This window comes from Dipodomys ordii, unplaced genomic scaffold (assembly GCF_000151885.1).
Source record: "Dipodomys ordii isolate 6190 unplaced genomic scaffold, Dord_2.0 Scaffold7, whole genome shotgun sequence".
Taxonomy (NCBI): Eukaryota; Metazoa; Chordata; class Mammalia; order Rodentia; family Heteromyidae; genus Dipodomys; species Dipodomys ordii.
The window spans coordinates 1,984,708-1,995,177 of NW_012267223.1; the positions used below are offsets into that span (position 1 = coordinate 1,984,708).

General features: G+C 48.7%; 1 protein-coding gene across 1 annotated transcript in view; it reads right to left on the reverse strand.

Moving 5' to 3' along the window:
* The window catches only part of Pgs1 (phosphatidylglycerophosphate synthase 1), a 47,172-nt gene extending 36,754 nt beyond the window's left edge, over window positions 1–10,418 (reverse strand). Inside the window, exon 1 of the mRNA XM_013036366.1 lies at window positions 10,260–10,418. Within this exon, the coding sequence (XP_012891820.1) occupies window positions 10,260–10,418 (159 nt within the window). The remainder of the gene's footprint in view (window positions 1–10,259) is intronic.
* Between the last annotated feature and the right edge of the window lie 52 nt (window positions 10,419–10,470).

Below are 10,470 nucleotides of genomic sequence, written 5' to 3' on the forward strand. Positions count from 1 at the left end.
ACACACACACACACACACACACACACACACCACCCTGGTGCTGCCCATGGATCTCTATCTGCTAACACACACACACACACACCCAGAACACCCTGGTGCTGCCCATGGATCTCTATCTGCACACGCACGCACACGCACGCACGCACGCACGCACGGTAACACACACACACACACACACACAACACCATACAAACCCTACCCTATCTGGAAGCCAGTCCTGCAAACAGCAGCAGGAAAACCCTCTTCAGTGTGTGACCTCCAGAGGGACTCTGGGGAGAGGAGGTTCAGACATACTCAGGCAGAGCCTGAATGGACACAAATTCCAGGAAGATGATTTCATTTGCTTGCTTCATGATAAAGCTCTGATCTTCCCAGGGCTCATAAATGGCCTCACACAGATGCCAGATGGCCCACAGCTGTGCTTCCCAGAAAGCCCACCAGACCATCACAGCCAACTCACTGCCAAGAAAACCTTAGTCAATGGTAGAAAGTGTTGGCTCAGAAGACCAGAACAGACACAGCCTCGGGCACTGCGGAGATGGGAAAGCAGCTGCTACCCAGCAGTCCCTGGAGGTGATGATGACACTCAAAGGTGTCAGTCAACTTGCAAACCAAATGTAAAGGGAGAGCTGCTCCAGGTTCAAACAGTGAGCCGGCGCACCTGCCATGGCAAAGCTGTACAAACCTCACCCATCTGAAGCCCCCACGGGGTCCGAAGCAGACCATCGTCTATCTGCAGTGACTTTCCATTAACGGACCTGCCTCACTGCACTTCTTCGAAAGGTGAGGCTTTTTAAGCCAGGTGGGAAAGAGTCAGAGCTCCCCTGTGCTGCTCCACGCAGTCTCTAGATGGCAGGGATGCAAAGAGCCCCCAAAGACGAGGATGAGGAAGCACAGTGGTACAGACAACCCAGAAGAGGGTGAGTACCAGCAGAATCGAACTGGAGCCTTCTTGGGAGCACCTGTGGGGACACAGCAGGAGCCAGGCAGCCTACCTGTCATGAAGCCTCAGAGACTTACATGCCCAGAACTAATCACAGCACAAGAGGAAACACTCAAGTTCATTAAATGTTAAAGTGTCAAAATGTACAGAGTCACACTATACAGGACTGGTGATGCCTGAAGATGCTAGGAAGTTTGGACAAAGCTTGAAAAACCACCATGCACACGGGAATGGAGACCTAATGATGACCTTGAGCAGATATATGCACAAAACTGGCATATCCCAGAAGGGCCTCGAGAGCCAGCGCGTGCGTGCACACATGCGTGCACACATGCGCGTGCGCACACACATGCACGCACGCGCACACACACAAGCACACATGCACACGCACACACGCACACGCAAGGGCCTGGCCCACACCACCTCCAGCCAGGCTAGGAAAGCCGCCCGGCAGGACCTGGCTGCAGAACCCATGCAGCACCCTAGGGCTGCCCACCCTGCCAGGCAGGACTCCCTGGGAATGCTCTACTAGGGCCTTGGTCCAGAAGCTGTTGGAGGCTTTTCTGTATCGGCGTCCTGTTTAAACTGTGTACTTACAGGTTTATTTTTGTCAGAGAGGAGGAGCCCGGCCTCTGAGTGCTTTTAGACACCTGGAGAAGAGTGCTCTGAAAGGCAGCAGGGATTCTGTAGAGCCCCACGACAGCCATGCGGAGGAGACCCACTGGAACTCTAAGCGCAGTACAGCAGCCAGGGTGGAGATTCTTGGGCACCTGGGGTAGGCAGCTCCAGGGTCCACCCAGGGGCCTTTATTCCTCCCTCTACCTCAGCCAGAACCCTCATGCTACCCTGGGAGTTTTCTCAGAAAAGGTCAAGGTCCCTGCTAGCACTAGTCCTACTGCACAGTGATTCCCATCTCCAAGGCTGACCACCTCACCTAAGAAACCACATGTTCCATCACAAAGTGAGCCCCAAGAGAGTTAATGAGGCAGAGCTGTGGTTACCAAAAAAGAGGCACGTTCTATGTCATACTTACCGTTCAGAGAACTAGCCTATTGCACACACACAATTTCCACATCCAGACTCTGCTCCCCAGTCATCACTTTCTAGATACCATCTCAGTGCTCATTTCTAGTTGCAAGGAGGAGGAAGTAGCGGCAGGGAGGGGCCAGACGACAAGGCTCTGCCTGCCTCACCCCTCTGAAAGTCCACTCCTTCCCCCTAGAATGTGGAGGGAGCGTAGAGAACTGGGCAGAGAACAGGCCAAGCAACAACCAAGACTAACACAAATGTGCAGCAGTTCTCAGCCTGTTAGGCCAAAGGTGAAAGGGGACTAGGAGGCAACCTCCTGGGTGAGCTGGCTGATCGGGTCAGGTAAGCTGTAGGTTACCTGACTCTGGGTGAAGGTTCAGTCACATCACATATGACTTCTGGTGGGCACTGCCATCACATGCCTGAGTGGGAAGGGTGCTCAGTGAGGGGACAGGGATGCGCTGGGCAGGGGAAGGGCTCTCAAGAAGGCCACTTTTTGAGCAGCCCTGGAGTGAGTACAGGATGCTCTTGTCCATGAGTCCTGGACTGGGGTGGCACCCAATGAAGATGGAGGGGCATGCCTGGCCCAGCAGGCCGTCCCCAGTGGGGGCATGCACCCCCCTGCACCCTAGGTGAGAGACAGGGACAGAGCAATCAGTGCCACTGTGATGCCATCAAGCATGCAAACAGAGCCTCAGGAAAAGCAGAAGACAGTTGGCCTTTGGTGGGAAACAGGTGTTTCCCAATCTTACCATTTTGATTTTACCCTCTTTCTCTGCTTAGTTTTTGGCTTTTTGAGATCATGAGATCTGAGCTGTAGACTGGACTGGCCTGGATCTTGGGATCCTCCTGTGCAGCCTCCTTCCTGAGTGCAGGGAGACAGTGGGAAACAGGTGTTTCCCAATCTTACCATTTTGATTTTACCCTCTTTCTCTGCTTAGTTTTTGGCTTTTTGAGATCATGAAATCTGAGCTGTAGACTGGACTGGCCTGGATCTTGGGATCCTCCTGTGCAGCCTCCTTCCTGAGTGCAGGGAGACAGGCAAGCACCATCATGCTGGGCTTCCCCAAGCATTCTGGGGCTGCACATCACCTGGCACACCTCCCATTTCTCCTATGGATGGGCATCTGTGTGCCTAGAGGTCCAAGCTCTATGTTCCCTCACAGTTTCTGGAGACATAGTCTGCCTGGGCTGTCTTCCGATGCTGCCCATGGACTCATGAGATCACTAGGAGTCCTGCACGGGCACTAAAGTGTCTCTCAGAGTGGGCTCAGAGGCCTGGTCTCAGGGTCCGTGTGCTCTGTTGAAATCCTAAGACTTGTGGTACAGGTTCTGTGGTTTGGATCCCAACCAAATCTGCACAAAACCACCTAAAAAGAGGTATTTAAAAGAAAATGAGCTCCAGATTGCCACATGTTTCAAAAACTACTTTTTAAAGAAAAACCCGATTTATCCTCCTCTCTGTTGTAAACATTTAAAACGTAAAAAGTGAATTGATAAGAAAAGAGCAAGAGTCGTCATTCTTCCTGAGAAAGGCTTGAGAAACTACAAGAAGGTCTAATACTTCCTGGTCAGTCAAGAACACACACAGGGAGGGAAAGCATGCAGACCCCACAGGTCACCCAAGACCACTGGCTTCTGGACTCCCCCCAGAAAGCCGCACAAGAAGCAGATATACGCTCACCTCGAGGGTTATCCTCTTGACTTGGCCAAAAGGAAGATGATCACATTGGAGAAGATCTAGAATACATTTATAAACCACAAAATGCCCTTTATAGCTAAATGTACCAGGCACATCAAAGTGCCTGATAGGAATCAATCACATGTACTACTGCTTTCATGGCTACAGCCAGCCTGACTCCTGGCAAGCTTGACAGGACTGGTTTACGTTAATCAGATCACACTATTTACAAGGGGATTATCTATTAGAACATTTTAATCCCAGGCTGTTTTCTATCTGCCTAGCAGGACATACAACCAAGCCTAATTCATCACCAGCTACAATGGGTTGCAGGATAAAGTTGTAACCGCAAAAGTCAGTCTGCTGCACATCTTACATTCATCCAGTCAAGATCAAGTTTAAATTCTTTGGGAAAATTACACTTTGATTCCAAATTACCCCCCCTCCCACTTATTCTGCTGCTACAAATAAACTAATAACAAATAAGGAAGACTGAGACTCACATCAGAAAGTTTAAAGAAAAACGAGTTCTGGAAATATGGTAGCTCCTCAGCGTCAGAACAAGTTCACAAGTTGAACAAATGACCTGCCACTAATTATAATGTAAGACAATCTAATTAAAGCTGGCACTGGTGTCTCCTGCCTATAATCTTGGCTTCTCAGGGAGCTAAACCTTGGGAAGATCAAGGTCCAGGTCCAGAACCAGCCCAGAAAGGGGGGAAGGGAGGGGGAGGGGGGATAGTAGAGCTTGAACTTGAGGCATCAACGCTGTCCCTGAACTCTTTTGCTCAAGGCACTCTACCACTTGAGCCACAGCACCACTTCTGGTTTTCTGCCCCAGCTGGTTTTGAACCACAATCCTTAAATCTCAGCTTCCTAATTAGCTAGGATTATAGACCACCTGTGCACTGTTAGAAAATTCCATCACCAATTAATTGGCAAAATGCCCGACTAGAAGTGTAGTTCAAACCGTATTGTGCCAACCATGAACAAAAAGCAGAGTAAGAACACAAGGTCCTAAGCCCCAGTATCAGCAAAAAAGAAAAAAAAATCTAATTGAAGGAACCATCTGCTGGTTCCCTCTATTTCTCCCCAATTCAGAAAAGTTAGGCATCTCTAGTCCCTCCAACACACCATACACACACACATACACATAATACACACACATACACACACACCTACCTTGAGTAAAGAAAATAAGATCTAACTCTCAAAAGACTCTCTTATACATATAGCTCAAAGTGAAAATAAGTTTTAAAGGGGAGCAGGGAGAGCAGGCAGAGCAGGCAGAGAAAATAGCTCCTCCTATGTCATCCAAGTTCAGGATTAGGAACTGAAGTTCTCCTGACACATTTCCTAGTAGGTCTCATCGACTCCAATAAGGAGTCCATTCCGTGGGGGCAGGGACTCCAGATGCTTCTCCCTGAGGCTTCTGCTTTCCTCTCAGGAGTTCATCTTCCTACAGTCCACTGTAACTGGAGGCAAATGACCTTAGTGTCCCTTAGTGTCCCCAAACCTGTCCTCATTCTTCCCGCTTCTGGGTGGACTACATCCATGCCTGCAATCCCTAAGGCTCTCCCCTCCATCCCCAGCAGTGATGACTCTTCTGCTCCCACTGCCTCTGACTACATATGAGCCCCCACCTTCTCAGGCCTGGACCACTCAAAAAGAACCGCACATGGAACCCAGGACTTGCTTTCTGGGTCACTGGTCCAAAAGACTTGCCCTTAGCTACTCTTTCCTGCCCTACTTAGCACCCTTCTCTGCCATCTGCTGCAAGAAACGGTTCCTGTGCCCTGGGCTCTCAGCACTCCCTGCCATTCTGTCACACCACTCTCCTTCCCGGCCTGCTTCTACTACTCCTTCAAACAGCTCTGAGTTGGGATGGGAAGGTGGCTCAGTGGTAGAGCGCTAGCCTGGAGCTGAAGAGCTGAGGGACAGCGCCCAGGCCCAGAGTTCAGGCCCTACGACCAGCTCTGAGTTGCCTTCTTGCTGGACCGGGGGGGGGGGGGGGGGTCTCTCCCAGGTGCTGCCCTGACCTTCCACCTTCATTCCTGTAATTGTCTGCTGATGAGTCTGAGCAGCTGGAAGACAGGGTTGTGACTTTATGGCCTGCTTCCATCGTACCCAGCAGCACAGTAGGAACCAAGAGCAAATGAATTACCTTGTGTTCCTTAGTAACAGTGAGTCAGATGCTTGCTTAAGAGGAAGTATTTCAAGATCAATAATTAGAAATGATTTGAAGTAGAGTTCTCGGTCTCGAGTGAAAGGAAACCACGCAGTACAGGAACTGTTCCTCGTCAGCTGAGTCACACTGGCAAGCCGAAATCTAAAATAACTTAACCTCATGGCTACACAGAACTATTTGCAATGAATCAATGATCAAGAGTTACAAGAAACCACATCATTCGGGGAAGGAGGAATTGGGAGGTGCTGCAGAACAATGGGGGAGAGTCACACAGCAGTCATGGGAGGAAAAGGAGTAAAATCAAGGCCCTGAATTCAACCACCAGTGCCACCAAAACCAAGTAAGAATTGCTGACTGAATGTGCAGGATACAGTTTCTGCTTCAACTGTTGGCTCAGGGAAACCTTTTTCTCTCACAAAGAAAATGGGGCCACGTGGACACCATCCATTGACATTATTTACAAAACACTTTGAGAAGTCAATTTAGAATATGCCCTCTACCATACTCAAGAGAAATGTCTTTTTTTTTTTTTTGCCAGTCCTGGGTCTGGGCACTATTCCTGAGCTCCTTTTTGCTCAAGGCTAGTGCTCTACCACTTGAGTCACAACATCATTTTTTCTGTGATTAGAGCCGTGATCCTCAGATCTCAGCCTCCTGAATAGCTAGGATTAGAGGTTTGAACCACCAATGCCCAGCTTAAGAGAAATGTCTTTTTTAAAAGAATATAAGACAGCCATTGATGGCAGTGTGTATAATCCTAGCTACTCAGGAGGCTGATCAGAGGAACTGAGGTTTGGTGGTTCCAAGTCAGCCTAGTACCTAAGACACAAATTAACCAAAAAGCAAAAAACCCGAAGTGAGTATGTGGTCAAGTAGTAGATTGCCAGCCGTGAGCAAAAAAAGCCAAACAAGAGCTCAAGGCCCTGAGTTGGAGCTCATATACGAGCAAAAAAAAAAGAAAAGAGCCAAGCGCTGGAGGCTCATGCCTGTAATCCTAGCAACTAAGAAAGCTGAGAGCTGAGGATCACAGTTCAAAGCCAGCCAGGACAGGAAAGTCCCCATGAGACTCTTATCTCCAATTAACTATCAGAAAATGGAAGTGGCGTTGTGGCTCAAGTGGTAGAGCACTAGTCTTGAGCTGAAGAGCTGAGGAACAGCGCCCAGGCCAAGAGTTCAAGCCCCACAACCAACCAAAAAAAAAAAAATTTGTCCAAGTCTGGTGTGTGGCAAAAGACTATAATTCCAGCATTTTAGAGGCTAAGCCACTGAAGCAAGAGATGAAAGCCAGTATGGGCTACACAGTGAGACTGTATCTCACATATTATAGGTATATACATATTATATATATATATATATATGTATGTGTGTGTGTGTGTGTGTGTGTATAGTATGACTGAGGGGTTATAGATCAGTGGCACAGCTTATCTACTGTTAGGGGCCCTAGATTCTATCCACAGCATCACCATAGAAGAAAGAACAAAGAATCTATGAAGATTGCCTCAACATACCTTGAGTAATCAATTTTGAATTTGAACAGTTACTAACAATTTGTTTTTCATAGCTTAAACTTATACCAGGGAATAACAAAAGTTGCCTAAACATCTATTTGAGGGTAGAACATTTTTAAAAACTTTAAACCAGGGGCTGGGAAGGTGGCTCAGTGGTAGAGCGCATGCCTTGCATGCCAGAGGAGGCCCTGGGTTCGATTCCTCAGCACCACATAAGCAAAAAGAAAAAAGACGGAAGTGGCACTGTGGCTCAAGTGGTAGAGTGCTACACTTGAGCTGAAGAGCTGAGAGACAGCGCCCAGGCCCAGAGTTCAGGCCCCATGACCGGACCCAAAAAAACAAACAAACAAAAAACTTTAAACCAAACTGGCACCAGTGGCTCACGCCTGTAATCCTAGCAAAAAGAAAACAAGCAAGAGCTCAAGGCCCTGAGCTGAAGCTCAGAAACCACCCAAACAAGAAAAGAGCCGGGTGCTGGTGGCTCATGGCTGTAATCCTAGCTACAAAGAAGGCTGAGAGCTGAGGATCAAGGTTCAAATCCAGCCTGGGCAGGAAAGTCCATGAGACTTTTGTTTTGTTTTTGCCAGTCCTGGGGCCTGAACTCAGGGCCTGGGCATTTTCCCCAAGCTTCATTTGTTCAAGACTAGCACTCTACCTCTTGAGCCACAGTGCTACTTCCGCCTTTTCTGTTTGTGTGTTTATGTGGTACTGAGGAATTGAACCCAGGGCTTCATGCATGCTAGGCAAGCACTCTACCACTAAGCCACACTCCCAGCCCCCCCCCCCATGAGACTCTTATCTCCAATTAACCACCAGAAAACCAGAAGTAGAGCTGTGATTTAAGAGGTAAAGTGCTAGCCTTGAGCAAGAAAAAAAGTTCTCGGACAGTGCCGAGTACCCCAGGACCAACCCAAAAAACAAAAAACAGACAACTCTCAATGGCTTCGTGCCCAGACAAAGGCATCATCTGATTTACTACCTTTTGCTAAGCAAGCATCAATAAGAAAATAGAGCAGCCACCCTTCTACACTTCTGCTGCTTCTGGGTTCACCAATATGAAACTTGGGCTGGGCTGTTCTTTTTTGAGGGGGTTGGGTTGTTTGGGGTTTTGTTTTTTGATCATGGGCTTGAATTCAGGGCCTGGGCAATATCTCTGAGCTCTTTCACTCAAGGCTAGGGCTCTACACACAGTACCATCTCCATTTTCTGGCATTTAATTGAAGATAAGAGTCTCACAGACTCTTCTGCTTGGGCTGGTTTAGAACCTCAATCCTCAACTCTCAGCCTCCTATGATGCTAAGGTTACAGGTGTAAGCCACCAGTACCCAGCTGGGTTGTTTCTTTTGAGACACAATGTTGCTATGTAGTCCAGGCTAGCCTTGTCCTGAAGATCCTCCTGATCAGCCTCCTGAATACTGGCGTGGTCACTACTTCTAGATACTTGAACTATTCTGTTCAAGTAGGCTTCCAAAAGTTCCTTCTTGCCCTGATTCTATCACTTGCAAAGTTCTCCAAAATCAAATGAGTTTTTGCTGAAAATCTTCCATTGTTACTCAATATGAACAAACTTTTTTTTTTGGCCAGTCCTGGGGCTTGAACTCAGGATTTTGGCACTGTCCCTGAACTTATTTTTGCTCAAGGCTAGCACTCTACCACTTAAACCACAGCACCACTTCCAGCTTTTTCTGTGTATGTGGTACTGAGGAATCAAACCCAGGGCTTCATGCATGCTAGACAAGCACTCTACCACTAAGCCACATTCCCAGCGCTCACTACCTTGTTCTCCCATAACTAAAAACACCACACCAGACTATATCCCAGATTTCACTTGGAACAAAGACGGCGACTGGACTCATGGCTGAGAGGTAGAGTGCCTGCCTGCAAGTGGGGGATTCTGAGTTCAACCCTGGAGTCCGGCAATAATCAGTATTTTCAAATAGAAGTTAAAATCTAAGATAGTGTAATCTCAACTGAAAGATGCCATTTGAAGAACTTTTATGAGGGCTAAATGTAAAGGTCAAATACCTAAGGTAAGAAAGCTATTTACACAGAAGACAATTCATTTTTCCTCCAAGAAAGAAAGAGAGAGGGGGGAGGGGGAGAAGAGGGGGAGGGAGGGAGGGAGGGAAGACAACATACTGCCAGAAGATGGCTCACACCTGTAATCCTAACTACTCAGGAGGCAGAGGTCTAAGGATCATGGTTCAAAACCAGCCTAGGCAGGAACATCTGTGACACTCTCGTCTCCAATTAACCACAAACAGCCACAAGTGATAGACCCCTAGCCTTGAGCAAAAATACTCAGCACCAGACACTGAGTTCAAGCCCCAGGACTGGCACTCAAAATTAAGAGTACCAGGAAGCAGGTACTCTACTCGAAAGGGTGCAGTGGTGTTGGGTCAAGGGGAAAGGAGTGTGGAAAGGAGTACACGAATAAAGAGGAAAATGCAGTCAAGAATCCAATGTGGGCTGGGAAGGTGGCTCCGTGGTGGAGCGCTTGTCTAGCATGCAGGAAGCCCTGGGTTCGATTCCTCAGTACCACAGACACAGAAGAAGACAGAAGTGTTGCTGTGGCTCAAGTGGTAAGAGTGCTAGCCTTGAGCAAAAGCAGCTCAGGTACAGCGCCCAGGCCCAGAGTTCAAGCCCCAAAACTGGCACACACACACACACACACACACAAAGAACCCAGTGTATATCCTACAAAATTAAGAGTGAGGGAAGGCGTGAGGAGGGGAGGGACACTGATCAAGAGACACCGTACTCTTCATGAACTGATCTGCTAGATGCAACTCCTTTGCAGAACTGCTTAAAGACGACAAGAAAAAGCAATACTGCCAAGAGCCGCAACCCTCCCGAGGTCGTTCCGGTCTTGGCAAGTGTTTGCTTTCAAAGATCACAGCCTGTACCAACCCGCTTAAGACCCATCTCGCCGTTTACGTAACTCACTCCAGTACTTTTCCAGAACCCGGGGCCCCCGGGCAAACTGTGAGCGGGGTTTGGCGTGGCTTCCGCTCCCCGGACTCGGGGCGGCCGCTCGGCGCCGGCGGGGGCACGCTGCGCGCGCACCATCCCGACCCGACTCACCTCTCGGCCCGGCCAGCGTACGCAAAGGCGCGCTTGG